Source organism: Meleagris gallopavo, chromosome 2 (assembly GCF_905368555.1).
Source record: "Meleagris gallopavo chromosome 2, MGAL_WU_HG_1.1, whole genome shotgun sequence".
Classification (NCBI taxonomy): domain Eukaryota; kingdom Metazoa; phylum Chordata; class Aves; order Galliformes; family Phasianidae; genus Meleagris; species Meleagris gallopavo.
In genome coordinates this window covers 31448313-31468411 of record NC_139405.1, presented here as the reverse complement: position 1 = coordinate 31468411, position 20099 = coordinate 31448313, and the positions used below count along the sequence as shown (strand labels likewise).

Genomic DNA, 20099 nt, shown 5'->3' with positions numbered 1-20099 from the left:
TTGAAACTTCACACCCACCGATTTCCAGCTGTTGGACCGCTCTGCAAACAGAGCTAGAATGCTTCTACACACACTTGCAGTCATTTACTGCAATGCAAAGCTGCAGCAGGTTAAAACACACTTGTGCCTGTATATGAAGATTTATTTTACTCGAAAATGGTATCAGTTCACTCCAAAACCAGCATCAGAGCTAAGCAATGAAAAAGTCAAACCACCCGTAAGAGATGAGAGATATGGCTTACAGTAAGGAAGGGGTTGCAAAAACCACACACTTACATTCTTCAACTCTTTGAAAATATTGTTTCAGAAACAATATGATTAAATTTAAAACTCCTTGTCAGTCATTCAGAATCAAAGGTGATGTAGTAATTTATTCCTGGCAACACCCTGATTAGTAATTTAGGCATCTCACTCAACAGGAATACTTCTCTTTCTACAGCTTGAAGTGCTTTACGACACAGATATCTTTGCAGATAGATGACCAGTCTGTCTTTCATCCACTCTTTAGTGCTGCCTTTCACTACTCTAGCAACTGCGAACACCAAAGTATTTGCTGAGTTAGTCAAGCAATATACATTCCGCTCATTTAATCATTCTTCAGAAGTAAGAAATCTCTTTAATCCTTTCTGCAGTACACTTAAGTGGTGAGAATTAACTTTTATTTTTCTTTTGAGTCACAGGGGCATGCTCCATGCAAACTGATGGAAAGACAAAAAGAGATTGGTGCCTTGTCACAGAACAGCAGCAAGTTATGAGGCCCGAATGCTCAGACAGATTGCCTTTCACTTGCTGTAAAGGATCCCACATACAGGAAGGCAGAAATGCAGCAATACCAATCAGCACCAAGACTGATAAACAGACTTCTGGCCACATCTAAACTGAAACCATGGAATCTCATGGTTCAAAGGCATCACTTGGCTACTGCATCTGAAGGAGAAAGGCAGCAATTCCAGTAATAAAAAGAGGCGTGAAGCAGACTTAACCACACAACGCAATGGCAGTTGGCACATCACTGGTTTTGGCTGCTGAGTTCAGAACAGCTACCCCGTGTGCTCAAGCATGCACCAACCACTACCCTGAACAATATCGGCTGGAACAGACTGAAAAACAACTACTTTGTGTCCTCACCTCCTGCTTACAAGCACGGTTATGAACAGGATGCGTGCCAGTTTTATTCGATGCTTTTGCAATCCTGCCCTATGCGACTGCCCTCAAAAGAAACATAACCCTGGCTAAGGGCAGAAAAATGCAATCTTTCCACAATGCAGTCTTTTATTCAACTTCTTTGTCGCCGCACTGTTTTCAACATATTCCGTATAGATTAGTATTAGCAAACTCTCCTTAAAAAAGAAAATGAAACCCTCCAGATGAATCAAGCAACAGCCACATACCAAGCAGGTCACTACAATGAAGCATATCTACTTTACCATTTAAGAATATTTCATTTCTACAGTACTGCCTGTCAAGGTTGGATCTGGAGCGCTCCAGAGAGATTCAGAAGAGCCACCTCAAGCACTTCTCAGCATTTAAAAAACAAAACATGACAATCCTTAACCTATTTTTAAGTTCTTGCTGCTTCTTAGCAAACAAACTTAGGAAGAAGGACCATACAAGGCCTCAAGCCTAGCGAGACAAAATGCAGCTGTAGGTTGCTGATCAATACCTGTTTTCTCACCAAACTGTGTATAGCTATCACTTCTACCTGAGACTTCACATTTCTACAGCCTTATTTCCTTCAGCATTAAATAAAGACTCCTGAGATACATGTGATCTTCTTTAAGGAATTCTACACAGCCTGCTCTAGAAACTTTCAGTGTCTACTGAAACGTAGATAAAGGGTGAGTTATATTTGCAACTTCTTGTTCAAAACAGTGCAAAGTTACTTACCCCTTATGCAATAAAAGTGACATATGCCAAGACCTTCAGCATAAGAACAACGGCTACAGTTGGAGGAGCACAGATATACCAATTTAGATTATAGATGCGCCTTCATAAAGACACGTGTGATCCTCCACCATATGCTAACCTGACATGGAAAAAAACGAAGTTTTGCACCTAGAACAATATAAACTGTCTAATTTTTACTTTGGCATCAATTCAACAATTACATAGCAAATCATGAAAAGTAGAAAATATCTGTCTGAAGGATAACATTTTGAGGAAAACGCAAAGGCCACCTGGAGACAACAGTAAGCCATTCCACGCTTGAAAAAGTCTATTTATACCATGTTCACACTTACAGCAGCACCTTCCTAAAGGAGTGTATACATTTAGGAAACATTTCTATATGCTTGAACAAAGTTACAAATTTTAAGAGTTCAGAGAAAAAAGTGTGGTGCTCAGAAAAACTGGGATCATTTATGCAATTAAACAAATCAAAAGTCTGTAAAACTCAAGTACAGACCTGCAAAGAACCGTCTCTCTCAGACTGTATTTACATTCTACTTCTGCACAAAAGCTATAAATTTGTGTACTGCAGCTCTTCAGTCACTCAGCATCTACTCCCACTAGTCCTCCTGGTTTGAATAAGACAAGTCATGACGGCTTATCAATGAGAACATGAGGCCTAGCTGGCAGCCATGTATGTAAGCAAACAAACAGGAAAAAAGGAACATGGAAGCTTCTCCCTGCTTCATATGAATTTACAAACTAAAAAGTTTGCTAAAGGAAGATATCGAAAGAAAGAACATCTGGTCTCTGAGATTCATTTAGCACTACTTTCCCAACTAAAACACGCCTCAGTCTTGTGACTGACATATTTTCATCCACTTTTCATTTATCTGATGCATTTGAAGCAATAAACTTGAAAATACTGTCCTTTTGGGGTGGAGGGGAATTAAATATTAACCCATTTTCTTTATAACAACTGCCTTACGAGAAGAAAAATTTTATCAAAGATATCCACAGCACTTCTGCCAGGTCACCCACCTTTCTCCACGAATCCCATGATTTTATGTACGTGCTCCTATTTGAAAATCCTACAACAGAACTTCTTCAAGCACAACTCCATTTTATTGTCAAGACCACATTAAACTTCTTGGGAGTTTTCCTTTAATCAAACAGCTGATACCATCAGCTCAGCGCTCGCTTCTTTTTCTCTGAGCAGTACTTAAGTATCACCACAGGAATGATTTCTAACTGAAACCTCACAAACAAGGAGGCCAACTAGCAGTAAATACCAACTATTTCTGAACCAAGTAACCCGTGCCCCAAACCATGCTATAAATAGCCTAGCCATGTGCCCGCCATGCCCCTTCTCCCCATGACTGCAGCCCAGCAGAGGCGAGGACACGGCCCTTGTTCTGCCACTGCCTTTTGCCTCAGAGCCGCAGCGCAGCAGGCAGGAGCACCCCAGTGCCCCCAGAGCTGCTACTGCCAAATCTGATTTCCTCAGCCAATCTCAAGGGTTCATCTGTTATTTCCATCACATTCCTTTTGTTACTGTTGCTTGCTATAGTTTAGCCACATTTTATCTCATTTTGTAACTTTTTTCCTATGTTTTTTCTCTTTTTTTCTCTCCTTTTGGCGTTCTCTGACATGGGATATTTTCAACAGAGTTATACAAATACAAATCCAGCACATTCACCCATCCTCCTTAACTTCTTTGCACACCTTCCCAAAGGGAAGTTTCCCTGCTCAGAACAATGCTGATAATCATGCCGGGTCCCACTGCTCCGAAAGAGTCAGAGGAAATGACATCCCCATCCACAGACAGGACAGGAGTGAGAAAACTCAGCAGGATGCGGGACGCCTATGCATCCACTTACGTACAGCATAGCAGTTTGCTGCAATTTAAAGCAGTTGTGAAACACACTGAGATATGCCAGTCAAAAAGCTACAGATCAGCATCTTTGCCAACAAGATGTTCATTTGTCCAAAGCAAAATTTCCACAGTAACACACGTGTTACTTTCAAAGATGGCATTTCTCACCGCCATCCCCAGGAGGCGGCCCAGCTCCCAGCCCCACAGGGCACATCCCAGCTCCTCCTGAGTGGGCACGTGGCCAGGCAGGGCCACCAGCCGAGAGGCCTATGGCTGAGGCTGGGCACCAGCAAGTTGGAGGGCCAGGTCCACATGCCTCCAGCCTTCTGTACTGCATCCACCTCCACATCAGTTATCGGCTGTTTTGCGGTGGGCTGCTTTGACACACAACGGCAACTCCGGAACGCCTTGGAAACATAGGCCAGGATAATGGAGAATGAAAAAAAAAAAAAAAAAAAACACAAAACACTGGAGCTGAAGTACTTTGCAGAACAGGAAATCCTTTCTTGTCAACTCTCCCAAGCAGCTGCCACGGAACGTGGGAAAAAGAAAGTTACTGCTTTCTGAAAAGATGTGAAAATAAATGACAGCACTAAGCACACGGTTTGTTAACAGTAGAAGGAAGATTCATCAAGTCAGTACTCAGTGAATTACCACTACAAGGCACCACAAAAGCTTCTTCTTGGGATAGTTCTTCAATCTGCAGATGTCGAAGTACCGTAAACACAAAGCAAATGTTAATAATGAAATACATAATTAGCAAATAAGCATTGAGGGGAGCCCTGTGTGACTGCGTTCAGTTTGCCTCAAAAGATGCAGCTTGCTGATGGTACTCACGGAGATATAAATATTGAAGGTCTCTGAATGGGGAAAATTATATAACAGAGGCAAAAACCATTTTTAAAGATTAAAGAAAAATAATTAGAAAATCAGAGTAAACATGGATATTTGCCAGGGAAAGCAAACTATAGGCAGAATAGGCAAATAGGCAGAAAAGCCTTGAAAAAGAAGCAACTAGGCCAGCAAGTATGAACAGAACCAGTTGCCTGGCGTATCAACTCGTGTATTTTTCTGAACTGCAGCAAGGGTGTGTGTCACCTGAGCAGGCAGCCTGCAGCACAACAGGAAGGTACACTACCTGAGCATCACGTGGAATTCCACACAAGTAATTGCAAATGGAGAAAAAAAGAGGAAAAGAAAAAGAAGCCCAGAGGGGAAGAAAAGGAAGACAGGAAATCACAGTTGGATTGACTTACGAGGTGTTTTTCAGAGTGAGTATAGCTCAACTAACTGTCAAGCACAGAGCAGCAGCCACGCACAGCAACATCTGAGGGACTTCAGTATTATGGCGGTAAGGAACCAGAGAACAGAAGTCTGCCTCTAAGGAGCAAGATGCGCTACAGATAAAATGTGTGGCACACAGAAAACATCGTACAAAGCAGGATCTCTACCACATGGCCTCCCAAGAGAGCAGACAGCCTAGCATTTAATTTACACTGGCCAGAAGACCTTGGAGTACAACCAGGAGCACTGCATCTTTATCTCGAGAGACAGAAACTGTGCGACCTCTGACTGCCATTATTCTGTTAAACACTCCACAGCATCCCGGCCAATGAAGGCCTTCAGGAGGAACGTGGAATCTGCCTTTAATTAACGCTGCTCATCGTGGGGCTGTGCATGTACCATCACTCAGAGCCCCCTTGCTGCTGCCGAAGCCACAACACAAACCTCTCACATGGATCAAAGAGCATTCGGCTGAGAACGGTCACGGCAGACGTCACACACCCGATGTCTGCAGGGACAGCCAAGAATTTTGCACCTTCCTGAACATGACTCTGCAGTAGATAAATGCTGTTGCAGCTTGTGGCGATGCCAGTCACAGCTAATTATAGCTTTATTGAGACATTTTGGCAAGAGCCAAAGGAGTTCAAGCAAACAGTTTGTATTGGGGTTGTGTTCCTGCCCTGCTGCTGACAGCGCATGACTTTGGCACAGCATGCATATGCTCGGCCCTTCTTCTACTAGCTCACCTCTGACACCCACTGCTCCCCAGAGGGACGCTGGGGAGGTGGGGTGCAGGAGTGCCTCTGGAGGGGCACTGAGGACACACACAGCTCTGCTGCTGCTGAGCACTGGCAGAACCGCTCTGTTCCCAAGGAACACGTTTTCCTCCAGAGCACTCTGCGAGATCTGTATCGGCGATGAAAAAACACCCAGTGGAGTCTCATAAATACCTTAGGGTGCGATGTGCAATGTTCTTATTATATGCAGCTAAGCTAGTTACTTTCCATACTGTATTTATCGGATATCGGACACAAAATATAGAATCATAAAATAATAAGGTTGGAAAAGACCACTAAAATCACTTTGTCCAACCATCAACCCACCGCCACTATGCCCGCTAACCATGTTATGAGCAAATCTTTTACCAAATCACTGAAGCTAAAACACAAACCACATCTCTCTTGTGCTCATGGCCACTTCCTTTGCACTCCTACACAGGGTGCAGCCCTTGGTGAGGAACGGCAGTGCCACCACTCCCCTCCGGGAGGGTTTGCCTGATGTTACCATTGGAAGTACGGCTAATGAACTGACTTTCCTCCTAACTTGAAACAAAAATGAAGAAAAACAAAAGAACACCAACAAAAGAGATAGGTGGTTCTTGCTGTCAAATAGACGTAAGACTCTCGACAAAGACGGTACTTTCAAGGAAAGAAACAGAAAGAACAGAGCTCCCAGGAAGGAAGAGGAAGGGAAGGAGACCCAGGAGGAACCGCTCTGTGCCTCGAGCACGGCGCTGGGAAGGATCCACAAGGGGCTCCCGGCATTGCGGGCGGTTAAGATTTACAACCGAGATTTCCTCGTGAACAAAGCCCGAGCAGCACCGCGGCGCAGGCCGCGCCGCCCGCTGTTATTAGCGTTAATACGAGGCGCGCATCCCGGAGCGCCCGACCGCGGTGGCTGCAGGCCAGCACTTCACAAGTTCTCTAAACCACAAGATCGCTATCGGCGCCCTCACAACGCGCCCCTCGGCCCTGGGGCTGCGGGGCCGACTCCTCCCGGCCAGGTCCCACCCGGCCGCCCCCCGCAGGCCGCCGCCATGTCACGCCTCTCCGGGCGGCGGCGAGGAACCGGGGCCGGTGGGCGGCGCTCCCCCCGCGGGCCGGGGGCGCAGCGGGGCGCGGGGAGGGGGCCGGGGTGGCAGCGTTACCTGCAGCTCCGCCCGCTCCGCCTCCCACTCGGCGCGCTCCGCCTCGAAGCGGCCCCACTCGTGCTGCAGGAAATGCAGGATGCCCGGCACGCTGTACTGAGCCCGCGACGCAGACACCGGCGCGGCGGTGCCGCCGGCGGAGACCCCTCCGCCACCGCCTCCCGCCGCCGCCGCCGCTGCCGCCGCCGCCGCCGCCTCGCCCGGCTCCAGCCCCGGCCCGCCCGTCGGCGGCGGCAGCAGCAGCGCGTTGTTGTTGTTGTTGTTGCTGAAGAAAACGCCGGGCCCCGCTTGCTCGTCCATGGCCGGGCCGCGTCTGCCGCGCCGCGCCGCCCCCACCGCCGCCGGCCGCCGCCGCGCCCAGCCGCGTCCCGGCAGCGGCACAACCTGGGCGCGTCCCGCCCGCCCGCCGCCGTCACCGCCTGACAGCCGCCCCCGCCGGCTGCTACCGCGGCCCGTAGGGGACAACTCAGAGCGCTTCGCGTCGCCGCCCGCGCGGCACTCCGGGAAACGTAGTTCTGTGGGGCGGCGGCACGCGGCGCGGGCGGGAAGAGGAGAGGAGGAAGCGGCTGCTGCGGCTCCTCCCTGCTGCCAGATCGGGGTCCGTGCTGCGCCGAGCGAACGTCATCCGCGCGCACTGCCATTCGGGGGATCGAGGATTTAAAAAGCCCCTTTGATTTAAAAAGATCTGCACCTCAGAGCCGGGTTTGAGTGGTTTTGGCATGTTTGCAGCCCACCTTGGGGGCATAACAAGGGCTGTGTCCTGCACAATCCTCCATCAAATCCCACCATTTCAACTTGTTGCTGTTGAATTCCTTTCTGTTTTGGCTACATTCTGAGCACTGATCTTACACTTACAGAATCATTAAGGTTGGAAAAGACCTCTAAGACCATCTATCCAAGCACTAACCCACCTCCACCATGCCCACTGTGTCCCTCAGTGCCACATCCACACAGTTCTACCAGAGCACTGAAAGCTACAAGTCCATCCTAGGAGCACTTCAGCTTCCCTTCCCTACCTATCAGAACACTGACAAGGAGAGTATAACAGCATTTCTCAGAAACGACCACACTACCTCTTCTGAAAGGATAAACAAGACTTCCTGAGGCTGATGCTGACAGCATGGGCTGAGGGCACAAGCTGTTAGGCATACACAGACGGGTTGCTTGCTCCATTAGCACAAGAGCTTTCTAAAGAGACGCACATCACTAGCATGCCCTATGTTAGCACCATCAGCTCCATGTGAGAAGCGATGCAGGAGAGCGGTGTGGCCACTGCATGCTGTGGGCCGTGCTCAGCCTGCAGCACAGAGAAACAGGCCCCGCGCAACACCGCTTGCTCAAGCAGTGCTTCCTGTTTCTTTCTGGCTGTTCTGAACTTGCGTTTGTTGCTTTGTAACCAACCCTGAGGAGGTGGGACTGCGGTGGGTGGATAACCTCTTATCTCTTCTAAAGAGAGGAATGATAAACACGTGAGCTGACAGAAAGGATCAGGGATGAGAGGGGAACAAGAACCCACCACAGGGAATGCTTTGTGGGGGAAACTTTTTGAAGAAACAGGGCAGAACATCACGTCTCACTGAGAAAGGAAGGAAACAGTGGTGAGAGAGGAAAGAAGTGAAGGGGAAATAGCAACAAGCTTCATGAAAACACACAGTAAAAAGGCCAGCAATGAAGAAAGAGATGAATAGGAGGACAATCAAAAAACAGAAGGAAGAACAAGAAGCACGACCAACTCTTCAAGTTTTGTTTTTTAATCAAATGAAGTTTGATTCAAAAGTTCCGATGTAAAATCATGCAGTTATACTTTTTGTGTCTGGAGCAACAAAACCAAACAAAGACCAGAAACAAGAGAGGCACATACACAAATTAAGGTTGTACCTGTTGTACACAGTCACATAGCGTACAAAGAAAAACCTCTCCTTTCCCAATCCCTCTGCAACTGCCCAGGACTGTTTTCCCTTTCACCAACATTGCTACTGTTTTTCTACAGACTTCACCATACTTGATTACTACACTTCACCTCACCCCTCTTCTGTGTTCAGCATCTTATTATTACCTAGAATGTGAATAAAACAACAAAGGGATGAGATAGAAAAAATTAAGGTAAAGACAGACTTGATTATAGATTTAAAAAAAAACAAAAAACTTTCCAGCAAACACCAGTCATCAATTACTGAACTATCAAGGAAGAGAACTTCTTGACTTTCCTTATTTTTAATTGCAAATATTTTGTGATCGATTCTACAATGAGAGTTTCCTGAACATTTTAATGGAACTTTCTCAAACGTTTAAGGGGGTTCAAAACAACTGCTGAGCAAAAGAGCATTGTAATATTTGAAACACTTATAGGAAAATGATAAACTTTGATGAATTTAAATCCCACTATACAAAGATGACAGGATGAGAACAGTGAAATCCTTTTCCTCCTGCACAACATGATTTTCACTGCTGCATGCATCTCTATCTGCAGTAGGAAATGGAAAATACTTTGGAAAATACTTGAATGTTAATCTTTACATGCTTATGAAAAAGACATTTGAAATATTAGTTTGCTTCTCTTGCCTTGGTGCAAACTTCTTGTTCTCACTTTGGTACTAAAACAATCACTGAAGTAAAAAGCTTTCAGATTTATATTATATGTTTTACCCACATCCAATACATCAGGGCAAGAGAGCATTATCTTTCACTTTGCATAGGTACCCAAAAGGTTACATAAGCTGTTATGGCAGATGAGAGGCAAGTGACTACACAAAAATAACAACCTACAAATATTTCAATCAACTATTAACCATGCTCATTTCTATTTACTATCCTTTGTTATATTTGGCTTCAAGTAGAAGCTCCTACAATACAGAGTTTCTACAGAGCCCTGTTATATCCAGAAAAATATCAGACATGAAACCCAGTAGTCCAAGCCCAGTCTTCCAGTTACAAAACTTTTCTCTATAAAGCAATATGCATAGAAAGATCCCTATGGAACTCTGTAAATTCAATAGCAGTGTCAAAATCTTCATGTGAGTCAGTCTTGTGTATACAAGAAAATACATGATTCTGTACCTCTGCTAACAGAAGGGGGAGATATGGCAGAAGGCAGACATGACCACTGGGAGTTGAGCTCTTGTTCTGTACAGTTAGTTAAGCACTTGAGCTATCTTTCAGATCCAAAAACAACAAATCAGACCCACTCAAATGTGAGGGGAGGCCATGCATATTTAAAAAAAAAAAAAAAAAAAAGCCAGGTAGGAGAAGGTAAAATTGGAGGGCCTTGCTCACTTTTGTGTTCTGCTCCCTTACAGTCAGCACAGGTGCAAAGTCATTTGGTTCTGCAAACTTTATCAAGGACTACATCTCCAATGATATTAAAATCTTGCAGGAAGAAGTAAATATCTTAGAATCTGAACAACATGCAGTACACATAGCCATCATTTTTAACCAGTGTTTGGCAGAATACAGAGACTGCTAACACTGCACCTTGCAAGGGCCAAGTTCCACAGCAACACAAATGCAGACAGCAGGCAGTCCTCTTTATCAAATAAATTTCTAATGCACTGTTTTGTTTTTGTTTTGTTTTTTATGTTGTTATCTTAGAGGAAATAGGGCATTAGACTCTTGTAGTGCTTTATTCAAGCATTAAAATGGACCCAAAAGAAAGATACACCACATAAAGAAAAGACGACTCATTACATAGCATGCTTGACTGTTAACCTTCAGAAAGACTGGAAGTTTTTTTTTTCCCTCCTTCTCTCACTTCCATGCAAGCAGAAAAGTTCTACAGTGTCAGGCAGTCCTCTTCCCTAGTTTGTTTTAAAAGGAAAGAGTGCATATTTCTACTCTTGACATTCCCCATGTACACAGTAAGTACCGCCTAACAGTTTCCACTCTTCCTTGCATCCCCACTGTGTCAGCACAGTGGTACAATAACAGCCACCAGATTTCAAACACCATTCAGAAAGGTTAAGGGTTCTTTTAAAAAATAAAAGGATTTCATGAGATAGAGAACAGGGTGGATTTTTTTTTTGTGGATAATTTATATTGCAAATTCATAAATATGATCACACTCAATTTCTCAAAAAGCTATACAAATACAAGTAACGCCACTTCCCTTGTAATGCACAGATTTCAAATAATTACACAAAGCTCTATTAGACAGCCTTTAAGATACAAATTACACAAAATTACAGACTTATTTGCAGTAACATATCAGGGATAATGTAGTGCTTCAGACAATTTAACAGTCCAAAAATAATAGAAGTAATTCAAAAAAAGCTAGTTTTCAATTTAATTGTTGGGGTGGAATGTACTGTGGGTGGTGGTTGCCTAGCAGCTGCTTTTGCCTTGCTGGCCTGACTAGCTCGGACTGCAGTTTCTAGGCGTGTTTTTAATTCAGGCGCAGCTCCCATTACGGTCTTGAAAGCATGCGGGTAAAGTGGTCCAATGTGCATCAAATTCTGAAGGGCAAACTCGTGAAGATCTTTAGATGCTGGAGATGCAGAAGCAAAGGCATTTTCATTCAATAAATAGGAGATCAGAGTGGGAACAAGAAGCGCAAGCAACTGGACTCCTAAACGTGAAAGAAAAAAAAAAAAAATCAGATCAGAAAGAAACGAAAAGAACTAGTAACAAAAAGTTTCTAGTCTGATAGATGTGAATTTTGTTTTCTGAATTGACAATAAGCTCAGTAATTACAAATGATCAGATCAAAAATAAGCAAAATACAGAGTGCTTCCTGTCATTTGGTCACTCCAATCTTGCCTGTCAGGCTTGTACTTCTCATTTCTACTATTGTTCATCACAGTTATTTTGTTCCTGACATCTTTAGAAGTGTCTTTGCACAATCCAATTGCAGATCACAGATAACAGATCTTAAAATGTAGAATGGCTATTAAAGACTTTAAAAACTGCCAAAAAAGACAAAATTCATCTGAATTGGAAAAGCAACCATTGAACATAACTGAACTGTTTTCACCATGCAACTCCATCTTGAAAGCTACTACTTTAAAAAATAGCACTGTAACAATACTTGGGCTAACAAGACCTGCCACTAGCACAGAGTTTACTTTTAGATCAACAACAATCACCAACAAAACCAAAGCAGTAGGACTAATATTTCTTCCTAACCTGGCTACAAGTAATCCTTGAAACGTGTAACATGTTAACTGAAACTTTTGGAGAACTTCAACACTAATGGAAGTCATCTATAGAAAATTCTGTAGGCTATTAGAATATTAATCATTTCCTCCTAGAGGTTTTGACAACACATATATTCTTGCCTCCTGTCAGCATTAGCAAAAATCAAGTGTTCTGTTTCCTCATTCACTTTAGTTATTCTCCAATTTTATTCATTAGAAACTAGGCTGGTGCACAATGGCACTCAAGAAAACATACATTTAGTGTTATCATCAATGAAGAGAAATATCAACAGGAATGTATTGGGGTAAAAAAAAAAAGTAACATTTTTACAATTTAAACTTTAAACACAGATTAAGTTCAATATCTGCAGGCTAAATCTTTCAGTTATTATATTGTTTCAGCTATTCAAAGTGAAGAGAAAGAAATTATGAAGACTGTATTCTATCTACCAAAGCAAACAGAAGGCTTCATCTACAATCTAGATCTTGCAACCAATACAATTTATTTCTCGGTCTCTTTAAATAAGCTTTGTTGAGATGGTAGAACTAACCTGATAAAAATGATGTTAAAATAAATAGTATTTAACATCAGGAAAAAGTAAATATAAACAGTATGTTCTATTCATGTTTAAATACAAGAAAATACCACTACTTCAATTCACACTTAAATTTTGCTTCGGAATTACCAGAAACTGAAATGCTACAGCATATTACACTGTACATGCTATGTGAGCTTGTGTATACACAAGTTCCAGTAATGAAATTATGAAAGTGCATTACGCATTTTTTTTTTGTGAGCATGCTATCAACCTACAAGAGTTCTAATGTTCAACATTTTATTTTACAATTACACATTTATCTAGTAAAACTAAATACTTACTATTCTGCTCTTCACCAAGGGCAACCAATGTTTCAAGGACTTTAATTCCTTCCTGGACTGCTAACAGCTCCAGGTTGTTTGTTGGGCGGTTCCTTTCCACAGCTTTCAACTTCTCAACCATTATAGGGGCCAATGAATGAATGTATGGAGTCGACAGAGCGCGATTGGTATGTTGGAACACAGAAAGTAGAAGCTGGTAACACTTGGCTTGAACCTAATCAAATCAAGATAAATACATTGTCTTCCAAGTTACTTGCTAACTCAAGGAATTCTAATACAATCAGCTATCTATGTGTGTGAGATACATGTGATTCCAAAAAAAAAAAAAACCCCAACAAAACAGATTAAGTGGGAAGGAGATATGCTGAATAAGGGAAAGAAGAAAATAGGCTGTTTGCTAAAATATTACTAGCTCAGTTTTTCAATAAAAGAAGGCAATTAGAGTTAACTGCAGGTATAAAATGGTGGTCAGCACGAACTCAGAAAAGAAAGGGACAGTTAGCATCATATTAAACAATCACATAGGTCCACAGAGAACTACAGTTTAAAGTTTCGTAACTATCAACACTAAGTATCTTCAAAATCATTACATAGTTTTCCAGTCTCAGATGAGTTACACAGTCTATAAAAATGATTCAGATCTCAAAATGATCTTATTGCCCTAACATAAGCCAAGGCTGTGGCCAGCAGTGGCAGGTACATCCTTCCTTCTGTGTCTCCATCTTGTGCTGGTAATAAAAAAAACATAAAAATATAGACATAGGTATAGAGCAGGCTGGATCACAGAACCTTCTCCTTCCATCTTTCCTTTTTCTCTTCCTTCCCCAGCCCTCCTTTTTCTTACTAGAAGCAGGAAACATTAAAGTTAACATTTGGGAAAAACAACTTACTGATAGTCTTGTTTAGAATGAACGTGATTTGGGTTCAAAAAAACTCTTGCTCCAAAATGCCACACAGACAACGCTGACCCTTTGAAAGGGTAAAACCCCACAGCAAGTACGAGGATAAAACACTGCAGGTTTTCAAACCAAACTCAAACTAGAACAGGATAAATTATCAAGCATGTTCTGAATAGGAACATTCCTAAGTATTGTTAAACACAGTGATCTGTGAGGGGATAACTGGAAAAAAGAGATGCATAAATGAAAACATTAAATAAAAGATAAGTTAATAGTAAGAAAACACAAGTTAGGCAGCTCACTTTGCTGTTAATATATGACTGCAAGTTTTGTGTTCAGCTTAATGTTTGAAGCCTGAAATAATAACAGTTCCTCAAATACCATTTCCATGCTTTTTTAAATAGAGCTCCATGGTAGAAAATATGCTGTGCAAGGTACTGGGAGAAAAATCTTTGGCCATTTTCAATAAATTATTCCCTTATACACTCCATACTACTCCAAGTAATTTCTTCCTCTTTCTGCTTACATTTTGAAAACTCCTGACTAGCTGTTAAGGTTATTAAATGTAAAAATAAAGAGTAATGGACTGGTTTTTTTGTTTTTTTTTTTTTTTAAACACATCCATAGTTGAAGTAGGTGCAGTTTTACAACTGCATCTGACAGCAGAATTTCACTAAAGCATATTCAATTGTATGTGTATGTATATAACTTTTGACTACTCCACATTCAGAGAAGTTTTCCAAGAACTCCTGAGAGGTAAAACCAGGGCTTCTTCTAAGGCACACTTTCCTGTAAAACTTACTAATTACATCAAGAGAGAAAGACCTATCAAAATTAGCCTACAGCTCCAGAAAATGAACTTGCCTTAAAGATACTACTATGCAGCTTATCTATCACTTCAGTCTTCTGCAACTGGTAGTAGTTTCAAAAATATTTCTGTATCTTTAAGACAGTGGTATTTCTTTAAAAGAGTCGTTTTTTATTTGTTTCCTAATTGGTTCAATGCTTCTATTATAAATAAGTGTCTAGTAACTGCACTCAGCAGTGACTGTTTTATATTTAAAAACTACAGTGAACCAACAACAAGCATCACAGAGTATTTGCTCTGCACATCAGTGAGGAGATTAGACAGAATCTGGTTCCCGTCAAAGCATTTCCTGTGAATTACAGAATTAGTTCTAAGTTCCTGCTCACTGACAGCTTTCCAGCAGGGTGGGCAAAGATGTACTTCTTTTCACCGTTTGTGTGTTTATTCAGAGCTGAGAGAGAGTAAGACGTAAAAGTTTCCACTTCACAGACTTGACACTTCCATTCACACACTAAAATCTTAAGCAGCTTTTCATTCAAAGTTAGGATTCAGCAAAGAACCAACTGAGTTTCTTGCCCCTGCTGGAAAATACCAGGCCTGATGAAGAAAAGAATTCTTGCTCCGAAGATGATTCTAAATGTCTTGATGTGACAATAAACGCGTCAGCATTTTCTTCTGAGGAATCTCTGCAGCACATGCTTGTGGAAACACTACAGATTTATTTTACTTATTTTTAGTTCCTACCTGCTGATTTATATAGCTGCTCAAACTAATACATGGCTAGAACACTTAAGCTTAACTATGAAGTGTATTAATCTGATTGAGCAAAACTAGGCTAAAAGTTTGTTTCTCATCAGTAAGAAGATAATTTAGAAAAAAATTCATAAAGACAAACCAAAGGACAGAAGAGAAATCAAGAAAGATGATTCACAAGCTGTAGATGCCTTTGATGGTGACCACAGAACAGATTTTTCTCAACTGCATTTTGTATGAACATTTAAAATAAGCATAGGTTTTGTGCAGAACAAAGTTCATCAGGAATGTGGGTCGTAATTTTATCTGCAGAAAACATGGTTTAGTTTGTATTACAATAGATCAGTTTTACTATAAAACTGTCACTGATCTCCAGTAACTATTCTTTTGCATTTGTTAAACATTTCAAAGGTTTTTTCTTTCTGAGGGCTGCAAGTCATAAACCTGGCAAAAGGCCATGAACAGAAATTACCAAAAGGTAAATTGTTTGGTTTCTTTTGTTCATTATGGAGTTTCTATAATGCATCACTGAAAATTCTAGTTATTTTGACAAGCAGGATCTGTCTCTAAAGTAAAGCTCCCACAAAACATTCAGGAAACATAGCAAACATATTACAATTACTATTACTATTACTATTTTTTTTTCCAGCTGTATATCATTCAAATTCCTGTATCATGATCTTACCCAAGGATCACTGGAATTTAATGCATTTTTAAATCTGTTTATGCATCCATTCTGTAAAGACTGTACTCCAATTATTTCAGTGCTTGCTGACCAAAGAAAGAGAGCAATAGCTGTAAGTACGCTTACTTCATCGAGAACAGGCTTAGTGGCTTCTGAAAGAAAAACCAAACAGGTTGTTAGATAAATTCTGAATGCTTTTCAGAGTAAAGTAAAACCCAGAGAATGCAGATAAACTTAAAAATAAATGTATTTGAAATTACTTGCAACTGCATACAACTACACATTTACTCATTACATTTTTTGTTGTTGTTGACTGTGACTGAAAATTTAAAGCTGAGCAACTCTTTTCCAAAGGCTCTTTTAATAAAGCGATTCAAACTTTCCAAAACAAATAGCAAGCCAAAAATATCACCCACACTTTTTCTCTGAACAAGCTACATTTTTGTTTCCCATGTGTAAACAAAGGGTGAAAATGTATTTTTGAAATCTTTTTCCCATTAAAAATAGTTGGCTTCCCTTTTTTATTCTCTTCAGCTGATTCAGCAGAGTCAAGAACTGATAACCAGCACAGCAACAACTCTAACTTACCATGAGCTTCTACATAACAGATAGACTGATCTGACATCTACCTGCCACAAACAAAAAAATAGTAGTTCTATTTTAACTTTTCTTTCTTTTCAAATTCATCTGTACTTGCAACTGTCATCCTTTTTCTGATTGCACCAGCTCTTCATAGATATCATTCTTGAAGACACAGCAACAGGGGAAAAGAAGATGTAGTAATTTTCTGCTGGTTTTGTTAGCTAAATTGTTAAGACTCTCAAGGGAGAGCAGAACCAAAGCAGTAACATCTATATAGTCAGCAAAACCAAGGATAGCATGACATCCTTTTTACAGTTATCAGCTAGCTGTTAGACTGGCTTTAGCTACGATGTGAAAACTCACTTCAGAAAATGACTCCAAACATTAAGTGAGAAACACAGTGGTGTTCTGTTGGTGCTTTTTTGTGGGGGGCTTTGCTTAATTTTAATGTTCTTTGAATTATGAAACAAAATTGCATGCAATAGACCTTGCTTATATTCTTGTATGATGCGTTCAAAGAAGACTGGAAAGGAACAGGAAAATTTACACTCTTGCAAGGAACTGAGAAAAATTTCGGAAGTCTGCATAAAGCATAAAGGCAGTAATGTTTGTGGAAAGGTGAACTGGAGAAACAGTAACAAATGGCTGGAAGACATGAGTTGATATGACAGATCAAATTAGAATTTTGACTCAGATAACACAAATGCACCGATCCTTCCCCTTCAGACATTTTCAGGATCATTTGCAATTACCTATCTCACATGAGTAACTCCATTCAAGCTTCTCTTCAGATTATAAATGGTTCCTCAGGGATGTAATGGGATGTCTTTTTGGCTGAACTGCCATTAAGCGAATGACAAATCTTTGTCTCTCTCTTTGCTAACCATGCAGCTGAGACTATATCTTTTTCACTTTTTGAAGAGCAAGGCAAAGCACAAATGTGAGCTAACAGAAGTAGCCTGTAGTTCTCTAAACAAGACACAGCAGAAATCCTGCCAATGGATAACAGGCTTTTTTTTGGCAGGAGTAGGATTTTTTCTAACCACTGACAGCTTGCAGCAGAATTGCAAATCTCCTACTCTAGCATGAGCCTTGCCACAATTATCCATTGCTGTCTTCATACACATTAACACTTACTGTCATTAAGACTACACAAATCTTGTCAGCAAGCGCTTATAAGATATACACTGCTTTTCTGAGGTTTAATTCAAGGTGTTGAGTTCAAGTACTGCACTGAACAATTAGACTCAGTAAACAGATTGGTTCTTTCTACAAACACTGTTTTGGTAACTAAATTCCCTTTTGCTTTAACCTAGCTGGTATCCTGTGGAAAAAGGAAAGGAGGAGTGGAAATTATGGTCTGTTCCAGCCTTGATAATATGCTTAGAGTTGCCAGTAATCAGAGAAATTGAGGCATAGCCTAGGAAATGATGCGAATGCAGCTTGGAACTCATTCAGATTTTATTTGCAAGATGTTCACTCAGTGTCAGAAACACTAATAGATATCAGAAGGAAGATTTCAAATTCCAGAAACAAGGCACTGAAACTATGAAGACTGATATAATTATCCTAAATGCAAATCTAAAGCATAAACTTTTTACTTTATAACGGCATTCAAACTGGAAGAGAGAAGCCTGAACTAATGTACAAAACTACCTGGAGTTGCAAACGGCAACATTTTTAATAGGAGGTTATGACCAATACTGCCAAAGCCAAGATCCAACAAGGACACAACTGAGATGGAAACTTCTAACATACAATTGTATTTTCTTAGTCAACATTGTGCTCATCTCCTACGCAACCTACTGACTTCTGCTAGTTAAGCTGTGTGCACTCAGATCTTCCTTCCATTTCAGTTTTAGAAGCAATTTATCCACCGCTTTTAACTCCCAATCCTCAGGCATGCAACCTGTTAAATTATAGGCAGGTACAATACCTGTCTTTTCATTAAAGCAAAAGCCAGTTCTGTTTTAGGTTTCCTGCACTGAGGAATCACTTACCAGGTTGTGAGTATTCCAGGATAGATGCCAAAGTACTGCGAATAAGACTTGCCCACTGGTTTTGAGTTTCATCAGTCTTGACTGTTGGAAGAGTAACAATAGTTTTTATCCCTTGAAGTGCTGCACTGACTGGAGGTGGGACCTGATTGTCTGCTGATTTTACAGCTGTTTCTTTCAATACTCTAGTAATCAGAAATAGGATAGTAGGCAGGACTGTCATACAACCTAAACAAGATAAAGTAGAATTTCTGAAGTTATTTCCAAACAGTGCAGTAGATAACTTCTTCAGCTTTCCCAAAAGGGATATATATGGCTAGAAAGAGAAACTGCAATTCAGGTAACAAAGTAGTACGTGGAATTCAGTATTTTATCACCAAATTCATTCACCAGTACTCTGGAAGTATATCATGAGCTTTTAGGATTGCCCTACATGGCAAAAAGGAGTTAGACTCTCTCATGGATGCCATCAGAAAGTTAAATATCTTGAAACAGCATCTGTATATGTCTAAGGTCTTTAAAAAAAAAAAAAATACAATAACAGATCTGCGAACAGGTATCCAAGTCAGAGGACTTTCCAAGGAAGCAGGTGTGTATTATAAGCCTCAGAAGTAAGAAGGAAGTTCAGAGTGTTTCATGTCTTGGGTAAAATTTGCAACCATTTGCTTACTCTATAAAAGAGACAAAGTGATCCTACCTCCTATATATCATAGCTGTTGATTTCATCAGAAAAGTAATCTAAGTTTTGTGCAGCAAGCCCTAAAAGTGCAAGCTGGGCAAACTCAAGAAGTACTGGTCAAATACACAATCTGACTTTAGACACATGGGATCTTCATTAAAAGTAGTTTCAACAATGCATACAAACTCCAAGCAAGTGCAGGAATGAAAGAAGGGCGCTAATGGGCTTAGGTGTATAATATCAAGCTACAACTCATTTCAGACAGTTAAGTCTCTTTCCACATTTAATTCTTAATCTTTTCTGTGCCTCATTTTTCCACATCTGTTGAAACTTCCCACATATCTGTGTATTTTACAACTGCAATAATTGCAATTGCAATAAGTGCAGCTACTCTAGTTTATGCATACCCTTTGTGACAGCCTCCCTGGACAGAAGAAAGCTTTATTTAGTTTAGAGTTACTTTTGGGATGACTGACAGCCAATGGCCGAAAAGCAAAGTGCAGCAGAGCTAAATTGTGCTAGTTTTTCCTCAGTGTGATGCTTTTTCATCAAACTTCTGCTTTTTGTGAACTTCCCAGGAATTTAATTACTTCTGAGATGTCAATCTTTCACAACATGATTAAAATTGGTCAAAAGGCTTCAAAATCAGGAGGTTTGGAAAAAAAAAAAAAAAAAAAGAAAAAAGAAAAAAAGAAGAACTGGGAAAAAGAAAC

At 41.0% G+C, this 20099-nt stretch overlaps 2 protein-coding genes across 4 annotated transcripts in view; both read right to left on the bottom strand.

Annotated features, from left to right (window-relative positions):
- STRN (striatin) overlaps positions 1 to 7409 on the bottom strand; it is a 64221-nt gene extending 56812 nt beyond the window's left edge. Inside the window, exon 1 of one of the 3 annotated variants that reach the window (XM_085219556.1) lies at positions 6975 to 7409. In XM_085219556.1, coding sequence (XP_085075682.1) covers positions 6975 to 7274 — 300 coding nt within the window. In that variant the 5' untranslated portion in view covers positions 7275 to 7409. The remainder of the gene's footprint in view (positions 1 to 6974) is intronic. The other 2 variants (XM_085219555.1, XM_085219557.1) reach the window with 2 other exon arrangements.
- A 1300-nt stretch (positions 7410 to 8709) lies between these two features.
- HEATR5B (HEAT repeat containing 5B) overlaps positions 8710 to 20099 on the bottom strand; it is a 53153-nt gene continuing 41763 nt past the window's right edge. Inside the window, exons 33-36 of the mRNA XM_085219544.1 lie at positions 18711 to 18935; positions 16129 to 16280; positions 12984 to 13197; positions 8710 to 11535 (exon numbers count right to left, since the gene is read on the bottom strand). Of these exons, the coding sequence (XP_085075670.1) occupies positions 11231 to 11535; positions 12984 to 13197; positions 16129 to 16280; positions 18711 to 18935 (896 nt within the window). The 3' untranslated portion in view covers positions 8710 to 11230. The remainder of the gene's footprint in view (positions 11536 to 12983; positions 13198 to 16128; positions 16281 to 18710; positions 18936 to 20099) is intronic.